Here is a 25,990-nt window from a genome sequence, read left to right on the forward strand (position 1 = left end):
GTTTTTGTTTTCTGCAATCTTTGTCCTTGCAGTCTGAGTGGTAAAAACCAACAGACATATGTTCTTGCTCAGCTGAATGGCACTGGGCCCAGCAAAGACTGCCTGGAATTTTACTTTCTGGCTTTGGAGCGTGAAGTAATTCTCAGTGCCGCGCAAAGGAGAGATGGGAAGACCTGATTCAGCTGGGCAGGCATGACTGCAGGATCTTTCCCTCTGCCATGCTGTCTAGTCTCCACTGGGTTTTCTTTGAAATAACTCCAGTGGGGTTTTTGCCGCTGTCCTCAGGGAAGACAGCTCTCTCCACAACTTAATAGATCACCTCATTAGGAAGGAGTTGGCTGTCCTCAGTCTGCCTATCCTGGCCATGGTTACACTCTGGAGACAGAGAATAGGCAAGAGAGGGCTTGTTTTTTGGAGGAGAGAGGGGGTGTTTTGTGGGAACAGCAAGCAGCTATTTCTTATTCTGTTTTGACAAACCAAGTTTGTTTTTATCCTGTGCCAAGTAATGCTCTGTAAGCTCTCTGACAGTGGGTGTCTGGATATGAGCAGGGGAAGAACAACAACATGCTTGAGAAGGGCTTGATACACAGCAGGGATTTGCTTCATCAGATCCTCTTGTGACAGGGAGAAGATGCTGGTAACTCATTTAGTGCACTGGAATGGAAATGCTACTTAGTGACATTGTGTGGAGAGGAGCTACCGGTAATACTGAGCTCAGCCTGGTGCCCTCTCTGAACGTGGATTACAGCAGCTGCCTTGCAGCGACCCGGGAGGCGATAGTGAAGCAGGAACAGGCTGTACATGCTGAACTCTTCTACCTGAGCATCTGCTTCTGCCCTCCATCATAAAGAGGAGATTAGACTAGACAGACCTCTGATCTCGCCTCATATAGCTGCTATATATATTGACATCTGGATTTTTTTAGTAGAGAAAAGGGTTAAACAGCCCCAGAAACTGTATGTATATATTTTTTGCAGAATAACATGCAGAAGGGGGGAGACACCAAGCACGTGGCCGTTTCAGATGCGTACCATTAGTCTGCATTTACGCTAGCCGACTCCATCTGTGGAGACATCAAAGCTGAAGTCACAGCATACAATGACCTCTAGTGAGGGATGGATAAAATAACATATGTCAAGGATCTGTGCTGCTTTTCTGTGCCATCTGCTTAAAGGCAGGCTCTTGGTGCTCCACAGTGCAGGTCCAGATCAGAGACACAGGGAGAGGCAGTGCTTGCCTTCAGATAAATTTATCTTGGCTTGCTGGACCTTTCTCGTTACGGTGACAAACATAAGGTTGCTTAGTGGACTTTGGTTTATTCTTTTGTAAATGTTAATGGATCAGAAACTTAGACCAATGCTTCATTACAGCATGATATTTAAGTCTGAAGAGCTTGGTGTGCTTTGAAAGGTCATTAATAGGATGACATGTTCATTTAGGCCAGGATCGTGCCTGCGCCAGTGGGGCTGTGTTCTGGCAGCAGCATGAGAAGGTGGATCAGACAGGACAGGGTCTGCTTGACCAGTTTCCCCCACCTGGGCTGGTACTGCTGTTACCTGTAAAATTTGAGGCTGGAGGACAGCTCTTCCAGCGTGGACAGAGAAAAACAACCAGGGAATGGTGAAAGTGGGGTGGCTCGGGATCAGCCCGTGGCGAGGGCTGAGTTTCGGTGTGGCTTCTCTGCCAAGGAAGACTTGGGCCCAGCAAATCTGTGGCACATTGCCTTAGGTCGCGCGAGCCCTCCTGTGGAAATGAGCACTGGGAAGCCCAGGCAAAGTGCTGGTGGGTTCTGGGAGGGGGTTCAGCTCTGGCCTAGCTGGACGCCATCGGGCTGGTTAAGTTCACTGCGTTGTGCTGTTCGTTTCCCCTCCGAGGGGCATTTCTCATGATGGCACTGTTCATACAGGCCTGTTCGCTCCAGTGGCACTGGGACTAGCTTTCCTTGAGCTTTATCTCCTGCTGAACAAAAGCCTGAGAAGGACTGTCCTTCTCTGTCTTCGTCCTTTGTTTCCCTGAACCAGCCCCGGATGTGTCCTGCACAAGCTTTCTTGATGCCCGTGAGAAGTAGGTAATCGCCTGTATACTAGTCTCTGCCTAAAAGTCTCTCTCGGAGTGCCTCGTGGGAGCACTTCTGGCACAAGTTGAGGGGCTCTTTGTCAGTTATTCCTCGACAGCGGCTTCGTGGGGCTGCCTTGGCATAAGCAGTACCAGGAAGATTAGTGGTCAGTGCTCTGCCTTGAGAAGGATGCCTGCAGCTCATGAAGGGATGGGGAGAAATGTCCCCACCACACAGGGATGGAATAAAAACTAGTCATGGGGAACCAGCAGTTGGTGTGCAGGTGGCATTGGCAGATACAAGTCTTGGCCCTCCTGGAACAGATGTCTCCTAGGGATATAGGAGGAAAAGGTGTGTTTTAGCCAAGAGGATGCTGAAGTGTGAGGGGCGTTCTACGCAGGAGGCGAGCGCTGTGGTGTGAAATTTGTGCTAACCCACTAGGTCTGGAATTGCTGAGCGTGGAGGGAGGGAAGGGAAGTTGTGACATGCAGAGGTGTTTGAAATACCAGTTTGCATGGGGGGATGTTGTCTGGTGGGCTGTCCTACTTGAGGTGGTGGGTTTTTTTCCTCTTACTTTTTTTGCTTTCCGAGAGAGGCAAGTCCCTGCATAACCCCCCACCTGGAAGCAGTGTTACTTATGTGTTAAGAACCACCTGTGAGCTCAGCTCTCCCAGCAAGCATGTGAGCTTCCTGCCGCAGACGGATGCGTGGGTGCTGCTGCTATTCTGAAACAGAAACCATCCTCTGCTCAGCTTCCTTCCCATGTGTGATGAGAACAAGCCTTGCTCCAAGGCAGTAGCTGAAGACCATTGTGTTACAGGTCCTCATCTCATTCTTAGAATGTCTTTAGTAGTAGGGAGGGAATATGTAAAGGAAGCAGGTTATTTTGCTAGTTCTTTTCCCTTCCCTACCACCAGCTTTGGTCACTAGAAGATGCTGTGCCACTGCACCTTGCAGGCAAGCTTAGCTGCTGCATGTTGATGTGTCACTAGGAGCCAAGTGCGTGGCACTGGGAACAACTGATAGTACTAGGAGCAGTAGAGGAACACCAGAAATTAGGCTTTCTGGGAACTATGGGTTTACTAATAAAGATGTACTTATATTCAGGAGCAGGCTCATATTAAGAAATCATGGTGATGTCATTCTTTCCTGAGCGACAGGCACTGAACTCTCTGATTAGGTTTCTAGCTTGACTTGCCATCAGTAGTAACTGTGGGCTGTTGAACAGCACAATGCTGATGATAGCACAAGTGCAGGAGTCTGGACACAACTTCCTAATCCCATTAAGTTTTACAAGGGCAGCTCCTAAGCAGTGTTCTCTGGTTTTTTCCCAGGTCCGAAGAATGGTTGGGGCTCTAGTTGCAGTTGGCCAGGGAAGGTTAACACCTCATCATATAAAGGAGTTACTGGAAAGAAAAGATTCACGGGCATTTCCACCAAATGCCATGGCTCCGCCATCTGGACTCTTTCTAAAATCAGTGGAATATAATGAAGCAGGTAGGTGAATGCAGGCAACGGCATCCTCTTTGTAGGAGTCAGATCTAATACAGAAGGGAGCACTCATGCCCACGGTCTTCCTTTATGTGCAGTCTGACCTATGGCTCACAGCTTTTTCATTGACACCCACATCATAGCGAGTGCCTCGGACTGTGGAGGTGTTTACAGCAGTTGCTACGGAAAAAATGTGTTTGTGTTTTTTCCTGGTAGATTTCCCCCTCTTACTTGTAGGGTAGTAAAAGAAAAGTTGTGTTGACAATGACTTTGAGATCTCATGTGAATGATACTTTAAATTCTCATAAATTCTTGCTCTGGTCTTTATACATGGTCAGGGACAAACCTTTTGTGGTGTCTAGGTGCCTACAGATCCACTTCTGTTTGCTCACTTCTCTCTTGGTGTTTGAGAGGATTGTACAGATTGGAGGACAGAGAGCAGATCATTCTTTTGCTTTATACGGTGGTTCCCTTAATTTAACAGCATCTGATCTAAGCTATTGAAGTGTTTTAGCTTTAAAAAAAAAAGGGGGGGGGAGGGGAGAATTTGCAGAAGATAGCAAATGGATGTCACGGAAGGTTTGACATCCCTACTAGGGACAGCAGGTATTTAAAACTGCGAGGATTAATCTGCCTCTGATTAATCCAGTGCCCATACAATGTGGATACAAAGGACTTACCCCACACCGCAGACCTTCTTCAGGCACAACAGACCTCTAGAGCTTAGAGCAGGCGCTCTCCTGCAGCAGCGGTGCACGCACCATGGCTTAAAGATGACGGAAAGGAAGCGGAGGCAACAAAGAGCAGTGCAAGGAGCTTGAATGTAGTTCTGAGCACTTGGCCTGGCCGTGGAAAGGCAGCTGCTGCTTGCTGGTTTGGGCCCTCTCCAGTGGTGCTGGCGGTGGAGCTATCTGTGCCGGTGGGAGGGAGCCCAGGCAGGAAACGAAGATCACGGATTTTAAGTGCTTTCAGGTGGTTTCAGTGCCATCTTTTTCCCTAAATCAATGTTTTCTTTTTCCCCTCAGACTTAGACACTACGATTGCCCCAGGAGAATAGCAGCTCTGTGAGATACAGCCATGTCTGAAAGGACAGTTGTGGAGCTGTGATGGAGGTTTGCCAAGCGCTTTTTACACAATACACGCTCTTGTCTCAATAAAAGTAATTGACTGTGACTGTAGGCATCTTCCTAACGTTTGTTTTTGCCCTCTGAGACTGCCAAGGGGAAAGGAAGAACAACTCCATGGTGCTTCCAGATAACTGCTTTTTTTTTTTCCCTTCTTTTCTGAAATTCTGGTGCCCGTGTCTCAACCAGAAGGAGGAAGGAGTGGGGCTTGGGGGTTTTTTGTTTGTGGATTGTTTGTTTGCCGTCTGTGGTATGTGTGGGAGGTATATACGGGCTTAGAACAAAGTAGAATGTAGCATTTCCTCTCTGTGGCCCTGACTTTCTACAGCATAGTGCAGGGGACAACTGTTACTGTGGGCTGCAGTGACTTAGAGAAACAGCCTCAGAGTACTCGCCATTTCCTCTCCTCATCAGCAGTCACTCTTTTTCTGAACCGTAGTGGCTTTTATGATGTTCTCCTCCCTGGTACAAAGTCAGGCCTGTGGCATTTAGGATGTGGCATGTTACAGAGCAAAGCTCCTTTGAGGTCGCTTAAAACCTGTTTTAATGGTCACAGTCTGGGCTAGTCGCACAGGAACTCTTGTGTGAGTCAGTCTAACCATGAAACGGAGCGCTTGCGGTGGTGGTGGCTCTGTCACCAGAAGGTGGCTGCCACGCTGTCACTGGACTCCGATTTGCTTGTTGTCACCTCCTGCTTTTCCATAGCTGTTGGTGCAGCGGTACTGCAGAGCATGCTAGAGCCTGTTGGCGATCTAAGGTGATGTGAATCACAGTGCAGAGCAGGGAGCAGAGCGCGCGCTTCTTTTTTTTTTTTTCTCCCCCCCCCCCCCCTTTTTTCTAAACCACTCTAACCTCTGGTTTTGCCTGCTTCCCCAAGCAGTAAAATACATATTGGGTAACTTGTGGGGTATTTTTTTCTCATGAATGACACCAGAATCTCTGTTTTAGTTATAAAATGACTGTTAGAGTGCCAGTTTACAGGAAAGAGGATGAAAATTTTGACATCTGAGGTTCACAGAAGAAACAATACCTGGTTTGAACACTCCTGCAGTGGAAGCAGTGTGCAGCCGAGATGCCTGGTACCACCATAATTAATCTCCCCTTTGTCCATGAGAGGAGGAGAAGAATTACAGAGAAAGCCAGTTTGTCAGAGCAGACAGACCGTTTGATCTGGTAAGAGGATGTTTTGTTATGCGGCATTTCAAAGTGATGTTGACTATTGCATTCAGATAAATAAAGGAAGAATCTTAATAACCTCTTGAGAGACTGGAGTTTCCAAGCTCTCTTTGCATGGTGGAGAGTCACAAGGCAGAGGGGGAGGCAGCAGTTCTTTTTGGCCTCTCAAGGCCACCCTTGCCTTTGGCAGTAGGGATCGAGTTAGTGAGCGGTCCTGATACAAAATATGAGGACAGCCCGTTTCTAGGTGCCCCTTCATCTCTTCCCCACTCTGTTCCAGGTATCAGTTTTGCCAGAGACGGACTTTTGACAACTTGGGAAGGAGGGGCAAGATACTCCTGGTTACTCTTTCCCCTCCCATGGAGGATGCTGACTGCTAGCTGCTTTATTCCCTCCGGGACTAACTCCCAAAGAAGACAACAGAGCTTTGGAGGAGTCCTGGGTCTCTACCATGGAGGAGGAGAGTTGAAGCTGCTGTGTTGCTGGTGTGGTACCTGTTTGTGCTTTTCTGGTACAGCTTTGCTGGATGAGTACCCCGAGGTAGGGATGATGTAACATGCTGCAATGATTTTTCAGCACAAGCAGTGGGGCTTGTCCATCGGTGGTCCAAACCTTAATGCGCCTGTATATTTTCAGACCGCAGTTTGCCTGAAAGGGAATGGCAGCAAAGTCTTGCTCTTCCTCCCTTGGAGGGGAAGTGAGAGTGGAGCTCCAGGCCTGTTTCAAGCACTGGGACCTGGTTCCAGAGGCAGGTCTTGTTCTGCAGGCTGCTGGGCCTGGAGAGAAGGGCAGGCTGGAGGTGATCAGGGGTGGCTTTGGGTGGGAGCACTGTGCCTCCCTCCCGCAGCAGATACATGGAGAGAAGGAACATGTGCAGTAGTGCTGGCTGTGTGCTCTGCTCTCTCCTCGGTTCTGGGGGGGGACAGGGGACGGATGTACACTTCACTACCGGGGCAAGGGCGCTCTCTTGGATCTGAGTGACAGCTTTTCATCTTTGCTTCCTGTGGTTTCTCTCTGTAGAGTGACGTGGGAGAGCTCTGCAGTGTGTCTTGCAGAGGAGTCTGCTTAAAACTCTGTGCGGAAGCGCTTAGCAGTGACCTCGCCGTTGTGAGGACTCTTTGGAGAGGCCAGCGTACTCATCTGCAGCTTTCTGCATGAGAGGGGATGAGCTGAGCTCTGGTAAGTTAACTTTCTAACCAAAGGTATTCCGAGTCTTTACAGGGCAGAAAACCGAAACAAATACTAACGCCGTTCGGGTGTTAAAGCTAACTGCTACTGCAGGCTCAGGTATCACTGCTTTTTTTGTTTGTTTGTTTTAGTGGTCACAGTGCAAAAATACTTGCTATTGATGTTTCTGCAAATGTTTCCCAACTTCTGGTTACAATAAAAACCTGTTGCACTTAGGGACTTGTTCTCACCCCAGGTTGAGCTGTGCAGGCAGCAGTCTAGGAGCAGACTAACTGCCTAACTCTGCAGTTAGCACAGACAACTGTTGTGGGGTCTGGCTTTGTTTTTTTAAATCCCAGAGCAATTGTTAAAAATAACCTAAAGGCGTTTAATTAAAGAACATGGTCTCTTAGCATCATAAAACGTACTGTCAGTAAAGAACTTCTGTACAAACTCCTCGTCTGAATCATCTCTTTGGTGTCCATCGTTAATACTTATTACAAAGGAGTATTTAGCATTCTTTTCCTTTTTATGTTGTTGCATTACTAATTCTTTTCAGTTGATTCAATTTGGACATCCAATACATGGGGAGATCTGTCTTTTTCTGATTGTTTGGTAGGGATGCTTTAAAACTATAAACCAGAAAATCCTCACATTTGACCAGAGTTCAAAGACTCAAGGTTGGGTTTTATATGAAAATATTTCTAATAATTTAATGAACTCAAAATCCAGTGAAAACTTTGTATGCTTTTCTGTGTTTTTGTAAATCAAATAACTTTGTACAGAAACAGAAGTTCACTGGTGGTTATTGGCTGTCTGGAAGAAAAAACAGCTTTCCCCCTCCCAAAAAAAGCCAAACCCAAACAACAAAATAGCTCTGGGGAAGCAAAACTGAATTTGGAATTTGATCAGACTCCATACTTTTAAAATGGTAGATAAGTAAATGGTACGTTATTGTAGGAGAGGAAAGTGCCTATATACTTGGAAAATATCTGTTTAGTTGTAGACTCTGTCACTTCTGTTACCTCTCACAGGGAATGAAAATACTTTCAAACAGATTTTTGTACACGTTGGGGTCCTGCAGTGCGTATGGAACCGTTTGGAACTGGGTAGAAGACTGACTTGTAAAAGACTTGTAAAATACTCCCTGTCAGTGATTTATTATTCCCTCCCTTCCACTGTAGTTAAGCTTAAATGGGTTCGCGTTACGGATGGGCTGCATCTTGGGATGGAGAGCGCTAGTGGGTACCGGCATCTCTGACATCACCTGTGACACCCCGGTTGGGTATGGGTGTCACCCACTGTCCACTCTAGGAATGTAAGACATAATGTGGGGTCCTGTTTCAGATGGGCAGGGATTTAAGGGATTAAGTGAGGCGACACGTGCCGACAGGAAATATTAGTGTAGTGTCATGGCAGCAGCTTCTGCGCCGTTGCGAGGCCGTGTAACCGGCCTGCCAGGATCTAGTGGAATCAGTTCTAGGCAGGCCTTTAGCAAGACTCGTTTTGCCATCCCCCAGCAGTCAGTCAGCATTAAGCATACAGAAACTCTTGTTGTGCCTAGCATCTACGGAATCTTGGGACAATGAGTGTGCTGTTTGGGGAAAATTCCTTGTGTTTGTTTCGGAGCTGTTACCTGGTAGTGTCCACAGATGTCCGTGCTGTGCTGGTCTTGTGAGAAGCAGTAGCTGATCAGTCCCCTTCGCCATCCTGCCCCTTTAATGATTTTCCCTCCGGGGCAACACTTACTTTGAACCCAGAAAAGAGAGATGTTTGGTGGCTCTTGCTCTGGCAAAACTCTGAGATACAGGTTGCTTCAAGTCCTGTACTGCTTAAAGTTATGCCTAAGCCGTGCCTGGTTTTGTATTAATTTTCCCCTGTGTGTACACACCCTTTGCTACTAGGTGGAAGACCCATGTAAGCAGATATGTATGCTTGCCTACTTAAAGTGAAACCATTTTTTTTTTTCCTTTCTAATCTTCCAGTTATCTTGGGTGCTTTTGACTTCATTAGATAAACAACTATTGGGAGGAAGTGTGATTTCAGAGTTTCCTTTGGAAAGTACCCAACAACCTTTGTACTTTTGTGCTTTCAATGGCTCAGCTTTAGCAACGTTGTGCATATTGTAGCTGGGTTTAATTTCTCCACTGCCTTTAAGGGCTTCTCTTTAGGTGTCTGGCTGGCTTAGGGTACTCAGATTTCTTTTATATTTGATGCTACTTCTGTTAATTCTGTTGTGATCTTGTGAAGATCTTAATGCCTGTAAATAATCTGTCTACTGTGTAAATCTCAACTGCTGGTGTCTTAAATGGTTTATTCTCCCTTACAGTAACACCGCTTTCTATCTAAGTATACCAACCACAGACCTCACCGGACTTCACATTGCTCCATTATAACTTTAGCTCGCACCCACTTGGATGAAATAAAACTCAAGAACCTCCTGAGGTAAGGGATGGCTTAGGACTTTTATCCCGTGTTGGATATCCCTAAACTCCAGCAATCATGGCAGATATTTCCTGGACTGAAGGAGTCTCCAATGAGACAGTTGCCAATGCCAGTTCAGAATTCCGCTTGGAAGCGGACTTCCAGTATTCCCTGTTTACTGTCATCTACAGCATTGTCTTTGTGCTGGGACTGATAGAAAATGTTTTAGCTCTGTACCTCCTGTCCTGCAAAGTAAAGCACGTTTCTCATTCCTATGTATACATGATCAATCTAGCTCTGGTAGACACCTTGTTTGTTTGTGTGTTGCCTTTTAAAATTCATTACCACCTGAATCGGAACAATTGGATCTTTGGTGACATGGCTTGTAGGCTAACTGGGACTTTGTACTATATCAACATCTATCTAAGCATTGCCTTTTTCACCTGCATTTGTGTTGATCGCTACATCGCGGTGTTGCACCCCTTCACGTACATCCAGATCAAAGTCATCCATTATGTGGTGGTGGTCACAATCCTTTGGGTGGTTGCTCTCAGTGTCATGGCTCCACTTATCCTTGGAGGCCCCCTCCACAACAGTGGTCTGAGGAACACGACAGCATGCTTTGAGAACTTTACTACGCGTAGCTGGACTTCTCGCATGGCACCTTACAACATCCTGGCCTTAGTTTTTGGGTTTGTGATCCCATTTTCCATCATTCTGATCAGCTACCCTCTCATTGCTAGGAGGATCTCCCAGATCAAACGCAGCATTCGCAAGAAGAAGGCTCTGAGCACCATCTACATCATCTTGCTCATCTGTACTTTGTGCTTTCTCCCGTATCATCTCACCCACTTGCTCCACTTTTTAATGAGAATCCAGGTCATCCAGAACGAGTCATTTACCAACTTGATCTACAAAATGCGCAGGGTCACCTTAGCCCTCGTGAGTTTCAACTGCTGCCTTAACCCATTCTTGTATTACTTCACCTCTTCCAGCAAGCAGTGGTACTTCAACTTCAAGGTCAGATTCAGGTCTAAAGTGGTGTACACGATCTGTGACCAGAAATTTGAGGAGTGCTCCTATGTTTATAAACCACAACGGAGACACGGAAATAAAAACCACAGGGATTGAATCAACTGATCCACTTAAAGTAAGTACAGCATTCATCTTTCCAACTGTTTGTTTGAAAACAAACCTGTGAAACCTACCGTGCGTCCACAGAGTCGGTGTTTACATCAAGGCAACACTGGCGGGAAGTGCCCAACAGCTATTTGTTTTTGTTAGCCAACTAGGACAGTACTTGCGGCTGCTGGATTCTCTGACAGTCCTAGATAGCACACGGTGAAACGTGCTGTGTTTGTGTACACTGATGTTTTGGTCTCCCTTTGTTTAACTTTGGGGTTGGAAGCAGACTGCAGGACTCTCTTCTGGAAAGCAGTACAGCCCGGGAAAGGGTTACTTGAAAGAAACCGGCCTCCGAATTGACACTAATGCTGAAAGCCGAGTGGATCAGGGCAGTCCTTGGCTTTTCCCTATTTTGGAGGGATCCTATGTGTTCTCCCTGGGGGTACGCTGTAGCCAGCTGGGTTCACAAACTCCTTTCTGCCTACGTTCCACAGCCAAATAAGGGCTTCGCCTGCCTTGTGAATCAATCAGTTGGCTTCCTGAGGAGTATTGCAGTACAGGGTTTATAGTGTCGCGTGCCTATGGATTCAAGCTGGACATCTATTAATACAATTCCAGAAGAGAATAGATCCAAGTATTTATCAGTCTGTTAACCCTGTGCAGGACCAGTGGTAAACAAGCTCCTCTGGCCACAGAGTCATGGAGGAAAATTACTGCAGGAGCTGGCACAACTCCTTACACTGCATGGTCCTGTTCAAATGTCAAAGCTCTTTTTTTTCAGTCACTGTGTTTACATCACAAAATGTTTCTGACCTGTTTCACACCACCTCGTGTATTAACAGAACCACACAGCTTCTGAGAACATCTGAGTTTTCCACCCTTTGAAACATGAGACTTTGGAGAGAATTTATCATTTGTGATTATGAGCGTCACCAGAAAAACCACTGGCCTGGCTGACAAACCTGCTTAAAAGCCAACGGTTTACTTAAGAGGATGTGATTTTTCGGTGACAGATACCCAGACACACTGCCTTGTTCCTTCCTGCGCTGCCCCCCAAACTTTATAGCATGTATCCTCTTGGCCTGCAAGATGGCTGAGCAGATGAGACCAGAAGGGAAATTGTTACAGGGCCTGTTTAACAGGAACACAGTACGCCTAAACGCAGCAACGCGCTAAATTGCTATTCCCATTTTCCAGTGTGCCCAATGCAGGCTGAAAGTCACAATTTGACCTGGCCCACTGCCGCAGACCTTAAAGGAGGCAGGGTGTAGGGTTGTTGTGGCAGAACTGTGTGGGGAGCTAAATGTCATGTGTGTCTCTCTCTCTCTGATGTAGTAACTTCTCTTTGCACACCAGACACTGCAGCTTTTGCCCACATTCAGCCAATTTTCTGATGGTGGCAGACACCACAGTCTACTCTCTGGTAAAGGACAGGAAGTAAGGTGTTTGGAAAGTAAGTGTGGGTGTAGGGGTATGTTGGGGGTCTTGGTTTGCGGATGGAAAAAAAAAAAGGCATTATGAGGGTAAGCGAGGGTCTTGAATGTGGGAAGCTGTACTGATCAAAGCCAATCAATAACCTAGCAATCAGAGACACATGCAGGAAGCAAACCAAGAGCAGAGCTGAAAAATACTGTAATAGAGCTAAAGCACTGCAATAGGCAGCTTTCGTGGGTGCAATATTACAGGTGTTAGGCTGGGCCCGACTTGCATTATTGCTACAGGCAGTTTGAATCATGTTGCATGGACACCTAGTGCTAATGATGGGTCAGCCGCTAACCTCTCCCTTTCTGAATTTTGCTCTTAGCTTGAAGGAATTTTTTTTTAAATGTTAGTAAGAAAACCTGTTCAAACTTTTCTAAAATATTGCAAAATAATGATTTCTGTGTTCCTCTGACTGGGCTTGGTAAACCAATTGCAAATCCTTGCACTTCTAAAATGGAGCTGATGAGAGCCTCTGAGGGAAGAGTAGGACAAATTTAATCTTTTACCTTTCATGAGATACTGCTATTTTTGTCCTATTTATAGACTACACTAAAACTTCCTGGCACTGGAGGGACTGTTCTTTCCAACTAAGCACAATTTTTATGTTCTGGACAGAGGAAGGAAGACTTATTAGAGATTCCATCTATGAGTTACAGGCTTGTCAGCTGTCATTGAGGGAAGTATGGATAATAAAAATTGTTATGCTGCTGGGTAAATAGCACATTTAAGCCTTTATACTCTTGCTTCCATTATACTTATGCTTTGCATTTTAGTTGTGAAGCTTTGAAAGCTCCTTGTTTCACTTGGCACTGCTGTGCTTTTAAGGGAAATAAATGAGCTGTGGGAGGGGAATACTACTGAATATCTTCTACCTTACTGTGAGCAACACAAAGCTTGTTCCTCAGGACTCTTTAAAAACAGGCTGTAATGACTTCCTGGAGAGGTGGGTTTCCCAGGGGGAAGATCACAGTACTGCTGAATTATCTACACTGTCACTGCGGTAATTGGACAAACACTGTAATTCTTTTATTAAAACAAAACCAGAAAAACACATTAAGAATGTAAACAAAATAAAATGTAAATCTCTCTACACCACCACTGTGCCTGCTCCTCTGTTGCTCACGATGTAGTCTGTGGCAGTCCTTTTTTCAGAAGGGATGTGAGATAGCTGCCCAGCTCTTCATCCTAGAGAGAACAAAAGCAATCTTCCTATCTGGTGCAATAAACTCAACTCTGGTACCTAGAAATAGACTGAAATAATTCTTGGACCCAGCAAAATCCAATGTTAGCAGTGTTCAAAACCTGAAACCAATGCAGTTAGGACAAATGGGCTGTTCTTTCAAAATATCAGTGTGACAAATGGGAGTTTTAAAGTAGGTGTCTGGACCTGAGGTGTCTCTTAAGGAAAATGAAAGCAAAGAATAAAGAATCATTGTGGGTTTTGTTGCTTTGTCCTCAAGAGGGTATTTGCTTGCTGTAAAGAAAGCATTTGAAAATAACAGCCATTGAAAGGAAGAAAACATAACTGTCTAATCTTACCACAATTTTGTGTTAACAAGCAGAAAGCTAGCTGTTCAAAGTTTTATACCTAAGAAATACAATACAAAGTATTTCCACATACTGTATGGCAGTAGCGATACAGCTGAGAGTTTATAGCACCCAGCTTCTAGTGTCCTCAAAACACAGATGTAATTGTAATTAACTGTAACTGTATTAAATGTAAATACTCCAGATCAGTTGCTTTGAGTTCAGTGATCCCAGAGAAAACTGACTCAGTAGAGCGCCTGTAAAATGATCTGTACTAAACTTGTAATGGTAGAGAAATAGCAATGACTCACCTCATCTTCTTCCAGTTAAACTACTTCAGAAACAGAGTGATGAAGCCTCACCCTTACACTAGCAACCCACACTGTAGGGCAGCTTTGGACTGCAAGGAGTTAAGATCAGAGTTGCTTGAAAAGTATGTCTTCAAGTATTCCTACCTGGTAAGTCCAGGATACGAGCAGAACTTTGGTTCCTTGATCCTCTGAGTGTGCTGTGGCTTGGATAAGAATGGACTCGACTGTTATAGAACCGTCAGGGAGATGCTGCACCGAATAATCTTTCAGGACCCTGGTAAGAGAGAAGAGACATGATTTATTTTGGATGGGACGCACATACAGGCTGAAGGGTCACCCCCTGTATCTTTGAATCCCCAACACCAGCATGTTGTTATGACTTTTAGCTGTGTCTGAGCCCAGCACCCACTGCCAAAGGAAGGGAGAACGGGGCTGATTCATAGCCTGCTTTTTTTGGTGCTGATATTAATCATGCAGGGTTTCCTACAGAATTTTATTTCTGGCTTTCATGATGGCTGTAGCTCCAGTCTGAACCCTATGCATCTGAGCAAAGGACTACTCCCAGACTCAACCAGCAGCCTGGAGGAAGAAAACAGCTTTTAAGGGTCATCTGCTGCTAGCTTTAGAATAGCTTTAAGAGGTGTCCTGACCCCGGGCTTGATAGTACAACTGTTTGGAGCGAGACTAACTTCATCTAGAAGCAGCAGTAACAGGAACAACGATTTCAGGTGGACTGCTTTAGCTTGGTAAAGACAATGACCTTGTAGGCTGATTACCAGCCTCTGTTACTGCAGTGTAACTGCTGCTCTGGTTACCTTAGCTATATAGATCAATAAAATCTAAAGCAGTTGTGTCTTCTGGGCTGCAGAGAATTTTCTCTTAACAACTCTCTGGGGCTGGTCTGGAAAGCCAGAAGTAGGGGGGCATTTGAGCGTATCATTATTAATATAGGTAGCACAAGCCCATCCCTAGCAGGAAGAAAAAACAAACACAGCTAAGAACAGACTTACCCTTTCAGATGGTTATATACACGAAGCACTGTCTCATGTTCTTTCCGTGGATCCTGAATGTGAACACGGCAGGTGAAACGCAACTGATGTTCTGCAAGGCCCAGCTCCTTCAAAGCCTGCTCAGGAGAAACCAGTCGGAAGCTCTGCAGAGGAAAAGTACAAATCCATTATAAGCTATTTCTTTGCACTTTCTGAAGTTTTATTCCTCCTCTGTCAGCTGCACGCAGGTATGTGGTCATCACTGCAAAACTTCAGCGGGTAAGATCATTCCTTTTCAGTCTCTGAAATGTCTGAGGACCTTTCAGTTACTACTGCAAGCAGTAACAGCTAGGCATGAGCATATAATGGACAGAAAAGGTGGAGGTAAGATGGTGGCAAAATGTCCACCTAAATAATCATACCAATTCTTTATTCCCCAAAATTAAAGTTGCTCTCTGAATGGAGGTTGGTTTAACCTCTTTGTCAGGGGAAATTATTTAACTATAAACATGAGGTTACAGAGTAACAACTCCTCCCTTGGCCCTTTCCATCCTTGTCCAACAAACTGAGGTTTGCCACCAACTGGCTGCTGCTTGATTCTTTAGATTTTGAGAGGCACAGTGAATCAGAAACACCACGGCCTGCTTGGAATGGCTGTAGCTACACCCAGTAGGCTGCAGCAGACCAGAGCAAAAAACAGACTTTGAAGTAGCTCTTCAAATTTACCTGTTTCCTGTGACTTCATCTGTGAGCATTCATGAGACTGACCAGTAAAGTCTACCTCCACACCACCCTGCTCATGGATAGCAGGATACTAATTCTGAAGTTGTAGGACTACTGAAGACTATCAGTCAGGACAACTGACAAGCTAGCGGCTATCTTGCAGATTAATCTTCCCAGGTATGCTCTTACTGGCCTCTTTCCAAGAACTGAGGCCTGCTTACCTTTGGTTTAGTTCCTTGTTCACCCAGACCTCACGAATTAGAACACCGCACTCATTCAGAGGACATAAGACAGACATAAGAACTTTTTTACTTACATTATCCTTCATAATTAATGTGCCATGCATTAGCTTTGGCTTCTTGACATCTGGTAAGAGACCTAAACCAAGGTCAATGGAAGAGAAAGACAGCATGGTTAATGATGATGTGCTTATTTTTCACCCAAGACAACTGCTATAGCACTTAATAGACTGGATTGCTGAGTCCCTGCTGAGGTTCAGAAAGTAAGATGTTACATCTTTGTTGTGTCTGTGGAAGCACATGGTACTTAAACCATGATCAGTGTTCCAGACACATAAGAAACCATGCTTAGTAATACAAAACAGCTACCTCTCTTCCCATATCACTTCCTGGTTTGAGAGGTTTTAGATTTTTCTTAAATTTGGTTTATAAAAGTAATTCCGGTTTTCACAGACCTAGCTAGTAAAAGCATACATGGACTTTGTTTTCAAAGGTTGTGTGTGTGTGTTTGTTTTTAAACATTAACGAACATACAGTCACAGCATAGTAGCTGTTTCATTCCAGAGGAAGCTCTCTCAGCCACCAAATGCTCGTTAAAACCACTAAATGCTCATAAAATCTGTTCTTTTACAGGAAGCACTGCTGTAAGTCACCATTGCTACAACTGGCCCTGCACCACTGTTTCCACCTAATACAAGTACTATACAAGACACGGGCAGGGCCAAAAATATTAAATTCTTGGTTGAAAAATGCATCACCTATTGCTGTTTCCCTCTTCAAGAGTCCCAGGGATATGTCCACTGGAATGCTGGGGTTGGTGAATATTGTTGTGGTCTCTCCATTTGCAGGCATGTAGCAGTTGACATCTGCAATGTAAACGACCAATGTCAGAATGACTGCTTGCTGCGGCAGGATTTCCAATCCCAGACTGTCAGTTCACCCACAAGCAGTGTGCAAGCATCCCTAGAGTAGATGGTGCTGTGATTTTGGCAGGAGCCTAGGGCAGCTGTTCAGGACAGGAAGTGAAGTTTAACAGTAGTTTGCTGAAATTTAGTACCAGAGATTTGAAAGACACGAACTGCTGCTCAGACTTAAGGCTAACAACCTTACCGCAACCATCAAAACCCCAACGAGGCAACACCTACTAGCCCAGCTATCCTTAACTCCTTCTGAAGGGTAAAAAGAAAACAGACTGCAACAAACCTGCCTGCACTCTGACACTGGTAACAAATTCTTGCAAAGAAACCTGCCGACAGTGAGTAACCAGCCAATGTGAATTCTGTGCTTTCTCTACTCATCATTTAAGAGTCAGCTATTTCCAAGGATTTTTTTTTCTCCCCCTGGAGCTCATCTGAAGTTGCTAATTTATGATTTCAGATGTACCCTGCTTGCCTTGGCTTCTTTTAAGAGTCTAACTGAATTTGTATTTCCTAAGTGCTGAACTATAACAATGCAAAGATATCAAAACCACTTTTACCAAATAAGCATTAAAATTAAATAGGCTTAACCTGTTAAGATATGTTACAGATACTAGTTTCTTGAGAGACTAGCCCTGTAAGTTGCAGTATGCCCAACTCTATGCTGACGTCCAGTGGATTAAGTATGTGAACTTTAACGTCCACGGCCATTCCCTCTTCAGTACCAACGCTATACGTACGAAATTCCTGTTCTATTTTCTGCTTCAGAAACTCCATTTTCTTTGCTTCACCATGGACCAGGAGAACATTTCGTGGCTCAGCCTGGCGAATCAGCTGCATTATTCCCTTGGCATCCGCATGGGCACTGAAGGACATGTACTCCACCTGCATCTTTACTTCCAACTGTGGGGGAGCAAGAAAGGACAGGCTTTGTGAATGAGGAACTGCTTTGGCTCACTACAGCTTGTATAGCACACACAAACAGACCCAGACTCCTCTGTATTTAGTTTAAAAAAGGAAGCAGAACACCTGAATTGGAAAATGAGGTTGGAGCAAGAGCTGCTTATCAGCAGGGACTGAATATGATGCTGTATAGAAAAGCTTTCAAGAACTTAAAGGATCAAACTGCTCAATTTCAGAGCACAATACTTGTTGCACATTTGCCAAAACAAATCAATACTTAAGAACAGTTGGTATCAGTTTTTTAATATCCCCATCTGCCTAAAAATGTATCATTTTTACCTGACTATATGGTGCCTAGTTATTAAACATTAAAATACATCCCCCGACAAAGTCTTATGGAAGAAAAAGAGAGACTGTTGCAATGTAAAGGGGAAACAAAAACCCTAGTCCAACCCCAAAGAAAACATTACTTGGATATTTTCAATGTTGTATGTGGCATATTCCCATTACAAGTATGTAGGATCTAACGGCCACCTAAAGTTCTGAAGAACTTCCCCCAAATGATCCTCCTTCTTGAAAATAAAACTTACTATTTGTCTTCCTTCCATTTCCAGCTTGCGCTGTCCACTCAGAATCTTATGGCCCACAGTTCCCTGCACACAGTAGCCTGGCATGATGACCTGAGAAGGAAACCAGAAAAAACTACAAACTCTGCACGTGGACTGTGCATAGCACAGCTGTTGTAAACATAAAAATAGCCACAAATGCATAATACTGATGTACGTTTGTGTTCCTGTCTTCCGTAATACCATCCACTGGAAAGCTGCTTGCTTTGTTCTGCAACTTGTGGGAATACCCAACTCCAGCACACATGCAAAAATGAAATTAGAAAGCAAACTGCTGAAATCTACACACCACTAAATAAGAATGAATGCCTGTTACAACCATCTTTGAAGCAGCTTCAAATTAATGAAAGTACTTCTGAAAATAAAATCTCCCACAAGCTCCTGAGACATGTACCTCCTCTGCTTGCCCTGTTCACACACAGCGAAGAAAATTCAGAGCCTGAACCCCAGGCTGGTTCACGAGAGGACTCATGTCATTTAACCTTAGATGCTCAGGAAAAGCTTTCCTGCAACCTTTGTTCTTATGACTGTATCAGTACCACGATCACGTTAACACAAAACATCACTCGAGGAAACAAAATTTCTTACCATATTCTTTTCATTCCCTGCCCATTTCCTGAAGATCTGAAGGGACTGTCCTGCATGAAGCATACCAGGGGTTGCAAACACAACCTAGAATTAAAAAATATGTCAAGAATCACAACAGAAAACAGGGTTTTTTCCATTACTTACTTATTAGTTACCCTAAAACTGTGGAGAGTATCCGCTAATACACATCACAGCACACTTACTATGCCAAAGCTCTAATGAGGATTTTTGCTGTTTTATTTTCCAAGCCTTGCCTAATTTTCACGTAAGTTGAACTACTGTTTTAGGAAATTCTTGTGAGCATCCGTGGTATCTGATAAAAACTTTGAACAATTTTATAATTGTCCTATCGTGTTCAACAGATTCCCCTTTCAGCTACTGCCTAATAAACCAGTCAGAAATAAAATCAGCAATAAGAGACTGTGTTGTAAAGGATCCGTCTCCTGACATAAGTCAAAAGAATATACTGTAAAAGTTGCGGTTTAAATCGGGTCCAGAGCTATAGATTATATGAACATGCAATCAATTTTTTTATTTTCTCTGGGCATTTTACCTTTACTGAAATAAAGATAGAAAGATCTTTAGTAGTTCTACAGATAAAAGCATTCGGACGGTCTTGCCACAAAAGGGTTTCAGACAGGATGCTGATATTAATGGGGCAGAGGATACTTAGCTTTTGCAGACTGCCTGTTTGCCTTAGCCAGGAACAGAGTGGTATAAAAACAGCTCCCTGACACTACACACCTGCTCCATCCCCTTGTTAACGCCCACCTACCATAGGCCCCGGATTGTCTGCAAAGGCCCGATCAAATGCTTTGATGTGTTTGAATTCAAACATGTTCCTCTGCACAAATGTTTTCCGAATCTTCTGATTAGTCCAGGTGATGAAAAGCTTGTAATAGTGATTGGCCTTCTCCGTCAGTCCCGTCGAAAAATAAATTGGAGCCTTCAAGTTCATTCTTTCCCTGTAGAAAGAAGCGTTCCAGATACCTGTGAGGGTCAAATTAGGATCCTGGCCATCTGTGCTGAAAGTCCATAAACCTATGTAATCTCCAAAGATTTTTTGTGCATACCCTATTCTCAATGAGCTATAAATCAGTATTATGACAATGCTATGTTACTATGCACTAACTTACTACAAAAGCAGGCTTTAGTCCAATTCTCCTTCTCACCTGCTACAGACAACTTCTGTTATTAATCATTCTGGTATGGGAATTAAAACCAGTAAAATTTGGTATTATCGAAAACATTTCCACACAATGTTTATACATAAGTTGGAATACTTGTTCATCCCTCCTCCTCCCATGAAAACAGTCTGTGTCAAAGATGCAATCAAGTTTTTTAAAGAACAGTTGATCCTGACTGTTTGGGAGAGAGTGGAGAATGACTCTGGATAAGAAAATGGTTAGTTTACTGTGAGTCAGGAACACTGGGAAACATACAGGAAGAAGTAATTCCACAACTGCCAGCATGGGCCAACTCGCAGAGAAATACTAGCAAGAATATTTGTACTAAACAGACGTGAAGGAATCACAGAAACCTGCCAGGACCGCAACATAAGGACAACAAGGTGATGGTACACGTAGAGACTGCACTCACCAGAAAGTTTCCAATAAAATGCAAAGTTCCTGGGCACGTCCAAGGGCAAAAACTGGGATAAGAACCTGCAATTGAGGTATGATTTACAGTCTGTGAAACCCAAACAGCATGTAAATGGCCTTATGGCATTATCATTTCTGAACAAGTCACAGAATCATAGAATATCCTGAGTTGGAAGGGACCCATAAGGATCATCGAGTCCAACTCCTGGCTCCACACAGGACCAGCCGAATCAGAGCATATGACTGAGAGCGTTATCCGGATGCTTCTTGAACTCAGTCAAGCTCGGTGCTGTGACCACTTCCCTAGGGAGCCTATTCCAGTGCCCGACCACCCTCTCAGTGAAGTCCCTCAGTTCCCTCTCATTTTCTGATACTCCTTTGCTGATCAGAAACAGAAAAGACTGAGTGAAATTCTAAACCAATAATGGACCGATACAACTAATGGCCACGTTACAATGCTATCATCACATATTCTGCGTGCTTTGTGGCTAGCTGAAGTTGCGCACATCAAATCACACTGGACTGGAACAGGCTTACCCAGGCAAAACAGCCAGGCAAGTGAAAGCCACAGACAAGGTACTGAAGCATCATTTACTGTATGGTGAGCACGTATCTCCCAAGCGCTTGGAGGGGTTTTATAACAGACAGGACAGTGCTGAACAGCACAAAGCAGGACACTGAACAGACAGACCTGGCTACACTGGAAATCATTTCTGATGAAGTAATTGAACAGTCAGTCTCAGTTTCTTCATTTACAGGACTAAGAGGATGCTTCACTATACAGGATACAAATCAAGTTAATTTTGCCTTTATCCTCCATATTTGCAGACTCTAAGAACTGCAATTCCCTTACTGTCTCATTAACTTCTAGTTTGGTTTTCTTCTTAATTTAAGTGTTCAATATTCTGTCTTTTAAAGTACAAATGCAGGAATATAAAAATGCCTTCTCTTTCATGTAGTGGTCATACATAGGTGCCTGAGTTAATCAGTAGTTACACAGACTACAGAGCCAACAAAGAGCTTCAGAGAGGAAAAGACACATCACTTCAGATTATCAAAATGCCGTACCTTCCCTCCTCTTTCTACAGTCTCATGAACTTTCTTCAAGAAGTCTCTTTCTCTGCAGCGTTTGGAATCTCTGATAGTTGTGGCATAGGTGGATTCAGTTATTAATAAATCTGGGCGACACTTATCAATCCAGGCAGCACTAAAACAAAAGGAATTTTAAATAAACATTCAAATTAAGAGAGGGTATCTAGCATTTCTGATCTGCAGGTCTCAAAGATGGGTGGAGAGCATCACTGTTTGGACTTGCAGATAGGAAAACAAGTACACAGATGCGCATCGGCTTGCCCAAAGTCACCTAGGAGGACCAGTACTCCTCTCTGCAGGCCATGCTTTCTTTAAATGAATCCGGCTCAGAATAGAGACTACAGATTTTGAAAAGAAATTCTTCTCCAGTCTATTACTTGTTTTAAATGCATTAAAATATTATTCTAAATAGCATATTATAAATTTCTCATATATACCAATAAAAATAAAATGAACCTTAGAGTTCACGATTAGCACTCTTAGAAAGTAAATACATTTAATAGATACCATGACAACAAAACATTTTAAACATTTAAGTCCAATTATTACATAGCCTTAAAAATAGATTAACATAAGTATACAGAAGATTATTACGTTAAGGTCTATCTGGAAGAATCAATGTAAATCTGTTCGTTCTCGTAATTCGAAATTGCGTTTATCTTTCCAGCAAAGACATCGTTAAATGTTCCAGTCTCCTAACACAGAATCAATGCTGATAAGGCCCTAGCACTAAGAGAAGCTGTGCTAAAATCTTTCTGTCAAAGATATATACACAATATATATATATACACTCAGCTTCCTACTTACCCTAAATGTCTGTCTGGTGTCATGTTATAATCACCCTAATGGAAGAAGAAAAATCCATTAATATTCTCAAGGTAATGGCCATTAAAAGGAAATGTGGGTATCTAAAGATATTGTTGTGCATACTTACAGTGTACACTACTGACTCGCACCCAACCTTAATCTGGAACATGGCTGCTCCTAGCACATGGCCTGCATAGTACGCCTTAATCTCCAGCTCCTCATCCACCTGCACGAACAGGCAAACGCTATGTTACTGCACACATTTAAACAAACTAAAACTGCTCTGCCTTCTACAACAATCCAGTTTGTCTGATCCAAGAGTACACAGAAATGATCATTTACCTGAACTGTCTGGTGAAGATGCACAGCAACCACTTTTTTCATACAGTCTTTAATCATTTGGGAAGTGAAGAAGTTAGTTTCCCCTTTCTTATCTACAGTTATTTTCCTGTAGTCCTCCAGGAGGATGGGACAGATGGCCTTGGTAGGATGCGTCATGTAAATGGGCCCATCGTAACCAACCATTTCACTGAAATACGGTAGAGCTCCACAATGGTCCAAATGAAAGTGGCTGCAAAAAGACACAAAGGATAACATTAAATCATTAAATATGAACAATGGACTTACAACATGTTTGGGTTGCTAGGGACAGCATACAAAGCTTTCCTGTTTCCCATTTGAGCTCTGACAAGGAAGGAAGCTTTCTCACCTGATGATCACGCAGTCTAGAAAGTCAGTCAGCCTTCCATTCTGAGTGATATAAGAAAAGTCAGGAAAGCGTCTCTGTAAAGACATGAAAAAACAGGCTATCCATTATGAAACAAAGCCAGTTAATACCACATTACTAGTCCAACAAAACAATGGTGTGAACAACCCGAAACACTCGAAACTATAATCCACCTCGAGGCAAAACTGCAATAAGGCCGCAGACCGCACTAGTGTCAGCAATATAGTAAGAGCTGCAGTCAACACCATCAGCATTTATATGCCGGAAGAATCAAAGAGAAACAGGGAGGGAGGGTTGCCAGAGGACAGACAGGGAAACTGACCTTGCAAATAAATAAATCATAACCAAGTTTGTCTTCAAAGTAAAATAGGCGACCAATGCGTTTTAGCTTACCCACAGGCATTAAGGCAGGAAGCCTCAAAACCTTTTCTATAATGGCACATTTGTTCTGTGTCACGCTTTAACTCTTTCTATCTTGCAGAATGTTTTTGCCATTATTCGTTTCCTACTAGTATCAGGTGATCAAACATCAGGAGTATTTCCTAGGTCGCTCGCTCTCTAAAGCATCAGAGATGCGTGGTGTGGATCCCAGAAGTAATGAACTGCCTAAAACCAAGCATCATGTCAAGAGCAGTCTAGCTGAGAAGATTAATGCTTTACAGCATAGAAGACACCTGCCCATATGAAATACAGAAAGACCAAAACCACCAGAATAGAATAGAGCATTCACAGCTTGCTTAGTATTTTTTTGAAGACTACAACCCAGAGAAAAGACGACTGGATGGTGGCACTTCACAGACCAGGAATACTCGAGGGGATGTACCGCTTGCACAGGAAGGCAAGACTTTGAAGGAGCAATAATAGTTCATTCTCTGCCACAATCCAGCTCCAGGAGTGGCTGATACACGTGCTCAGTAACATTGCGCACACGCCACGTAAGATGAGTCGGGCAATGTTCAAATAAAAGGGAACAGGCTGGAAAAAGGAACCAGGAGCCCTGCTGGGAAAATGTCAGACAGGTACACCTTGAAAGCATCTCTACACAACGTTCAGGCTTCTCCACCATACTCACATCATCGTTGTAGCCCATGTGCATCCCACAGTCAAGCATCACATTTTTCCCAGCAATAGACACAAGGATACAGCTGCGCCCCACATCCTGGCCAGCTCCTGGACACAAGCAAAAGACAGGCAAGTCAGACATCCCTGGAAATATTCACAGTCACTTCAAAAGAGAAGCATTTAAAGGTCTGTACAAACTTCCTAGCCCTTTTCTGATGCAGGAAAAGACTACATCCTTTCTTCCAAGCTAGCAGATCTGTTAGAGGGTAAGCAAACATGAACTGACTTACCCCATTCCCTGAGCTCGTGAAAGCGCCTTCCAGCTGCAGCTGCAAAACTGCAGTAAATACAGCGCTGCGTCCAAACCCATAAGCAGTTCAGATGCAGGTAACGTTTGTTCTCTGCCTGCTGCTGTGCAGTCACAGCTACACAGTTTCAAGTAAGAGCAAAATAATCTCTTATCTGGAAAGGATTAGCATGGAACTCAAAGTTCCCAGAGCTCTGCACCTCCCCAAGTGCAGACCTTCATTAAGCTCTAGTTAAGTTCATTCTGAGCCAGAAAACTACCCATCAGGATAAAGCAGTTCTCCTGCTTGGCAAATTCTCTGCTCTCTCAGTACATAAACACATCTCAGCAGTTTCTGTGCAACCCATAAAAAAGATGGGGGGGGGGGGGGGGGAACAAGAGAAAAATTTGCTTCCTGTGGATCTTTAGCACTGTTAAGTGAACTAATACTCTATCTATACTGTACAATACTACAACACCAGTACATGAGTACGTATTAATGAACCAAAACAGAGTTGCCAGGCTGTTCAAGTCTTACTTGCTTGAAAGACAAAAGGGGGACAATGACATACTGACAACAATTACATCAGGATGCTGTGCAACTGTATCATGTATTGCAGTACACCACCACAAGCAGTTTTTGTGGCACGGAAAGGCACGTACATCTCCAGCTAACACGTTACTTTGAATTCTAAATCCTTAAGTTTTTCACTGTTTCTAATTCAGGACGATTTTAGATTGGACTTACCCAAGGGAGTGACTTTTATTTCAGGCATTTTAACAAACTCTAAATCTCAAACTGCATGGTAAATTATTTTGGCAACAGTCTAACGGGAGCCACAAAAAGAAGCGAAGATTTAGGTGGTTTTACTGCCGCCATTTCGAGTATTTTTCAGTAACGAGCACAACACTTGAGCAGAGGCCCAGCTCCTTCCTAGAGGAAAGACAGCCAGAAAAATACAAGTCAGATGAACGCACGGACGATTAACAACAACTAGAAATTCACACTTGCCCGGCTTCGATCACCACCCCCCCCCCCCCCTCGACGCAGGCCCCACGGCCCAGCCTGCGGGCGCGACGCGGCTGGGAGGGAGCAGAGGAACGGGATCCTGGCCCAGGCCGGCCAGCCAGCCCTCCGCCGGCCGTGTTTGCTTTATTCACGCCACTCACAACGCCAAGTTTCCTCACTGCACCTGCCGGTCCCAGCCCCGCTCCCCAGCGCTGACCGGAGGCGACGCTGCCCCGGGCAGGGAAAAACCTGCGTCAGGCCGCGGGCAGGGCCGGCCCCAGCGCTCCCGTCAGCCCTGGGCCGCAGGGCCCCCGACCTCCCACCTCCCCAGCAGCGCAGCACACCCACGCCGCCCCGCCAGCAGCAGCGCGGCCCCGGAGCGGAGCACCCCGGCCCGGCAGCAGGGCCCCCGCCCACCGCGGCCCTAGCAACGGCCGCCCGGCCCGGCCCTCACCGCCGCGCCGGGCCTTGCTCCTCGGCGCCTCTGCGCATGCGTAGCCGCCCGCCCGGCAGGGCCCGCCCTCTGCGCCGCGACCTC

At 44.6% G+C, this 25,990-nt stretch overlaps 3 protein-coding genes across 9 annotated transcripts in view; 2 read left to right on the forward strand and 1 right to left on the reverse strand.

Annotated features, from left to right (window-relative positions):
* The window catches only part of PUSL1 (pseudouridine synthase like 1), a 35,361-nt gene extending 22,221 nt beyond the window's left edge, over positions 1 to 13,140 (forward strand). Inside the window, exons 7-12 of one of the 5 annotated variants that reach the window (XM_054849389.1) lie at positions 3,391 to 3,553; positions 4,573 to 4,659; positions 5,638 to 5,844; positions 6,128 to 7,026; positions 9,344 to 9,459; positions 10,182 to 13,140. In XM_054849389.1, the coding sequence (XP_054705364.1) occupies positions 3,391 to 3,553; positions 4,573 to 4,604 (195 nt within the window). In that variant the 3' untranslated portion in view covers positions 4,605 to 4,659; positions 5,638 to 5,844; positions 6,128 to 7,026; positions 9,344 to 9,459; positions 10,182 to 13,140. Of the gene's footprint in view, positions 1 to 1,906; positions 2,490 to 3,390; positions 3,554 to 4,572; positions 5,845 to 6,127; positions 7,027 to 9,343; positions 9,460 to 10,181 lie in introns of those variants that run through there. The other 4 variants (XM_054849390.1, XM_054849387.1, XM_054849391.1 and 1 more) reach the window with 4 other exon arrangements.
* LOC129215736 (lysophosphatidic acid receptor 6-like) lies at positions 9,453 to 13,140 on the forward strand. Its single transcript, XM_054849386.1, has 2 exons — positions 9,453 to 10,588; positions 11,406 to 13,140. The coding sequence occupies exon 1, from the start codon at positions 9,517 to 9,519 to the stop codon at positions 10,567 to 10,569; it is 1,053 nt and encodes a 350-aa protein (XP_054705361.1). The 5' UTR covers positions 9,453 to 9,516; the 3' UTR covers positions 10,570 to 10,588; positions 11,406 to 13,140.
* On the reverse strand, positions 13,049 to 25,984 carry INTS11 (integrator complex subunit 11). 3 transcript variants are annotated; one of them, XM_054849383.1, is made up of 18 exons: positions 25,907 to 25,984; positions 25,192 to 25,377; positions 24,168 to 24,265; positions 23,078 to 23,151; positions 22,711 to 22,939; positions 22,496 to 22,594; positions 22,369 to 22,403; positions 21,538 to 21,676; positions 20,468 to 20,532; positions 19,644 to 19,833; positions 18,869 to 18,952; positions 18,245 to 18,334; positions 17,492 to 17,654; positions 16,593 to 16,700; positions 15,912 to 15,973; positions 14,894 to 15,036; positions 14,028 to 14,157; positions 13,049 to 13,230 (listed from the first exon to the last, which is right to left on the reverse strand). In XM_054849383.1, the coding sequence occupies exons 2-18, from the start codon at positions 25,217 to 25,219 to the stop codon at positions 13,165 to 13,167; spliced, it is 1,803 nt and encodes a 600-aa protein (XP_054705358.1). In that variant the 5' UTR covers positions 25,220 to 25,377; positions 25,907 to 25,984; the 3' UTR covers positions 13,049 to 13,164. The 3 variants fall into 3 exon arrangements, with proteins under 3 accessions (XP_054705358.1, XP_054705359.1, XP_054705360.1); XM_054849384.1 differs by lacking the exon at positions 25,907 to 25,984 and adding an exon at positions 25,614 to 25,878; XM_054849385.1 differs by lacking the exon at positions 25,907 to 25,984 and adding an exon at positions 25,776 to 25,797.
* Positions 25,985 to 25,990: the final 6 nt, after the last annotated feature.

Source organism: Grus americana, chromosome 21 (assembly GCF_028858705.1).
Source record: "Grus americana isolate bGruAme1 chromosome 21, bGruAme1.mat, whole genome shotgun sequence".
Classification (NCBI taxonomy): domain Eukaryota; kingdom Metazoa; phylum Chordata; class Aves; order Gruiformes; family Gruidae; genus Grus; species Grus americana.

Excerpts from the sequence above, each read along its gene's own strand:
- INTS11 (XM_054849383.1), bottom strand. The coding sequence starts at position 25,219 with ATGCCTGAAATAAAAGTCACTCCCTTGG. Across the intron at positions 20,533-21,537 it reads CTGTAGAAAGAGGAGGGAAG|GTTCTTATCCCAGTTTTTGC; the intron begins GTACGGCATTTT and ends CCTCAATTGCAG. Across the intron at positions 18,335-18,868 it reads CAGGGAATGAAAAGAATATG|GTCATCATGCCAGGCTACTG; the intron begins GTAAGAAATTTT and ends TTTCCTTCTCAG.
- LOC129215736 (XM_054849386.1), top strand. The coding sequence starts at position 9,517 with ATGGCAGATATTTCCTGGACTGAAGGAGTCTCCAATGAGACAGTTGCC.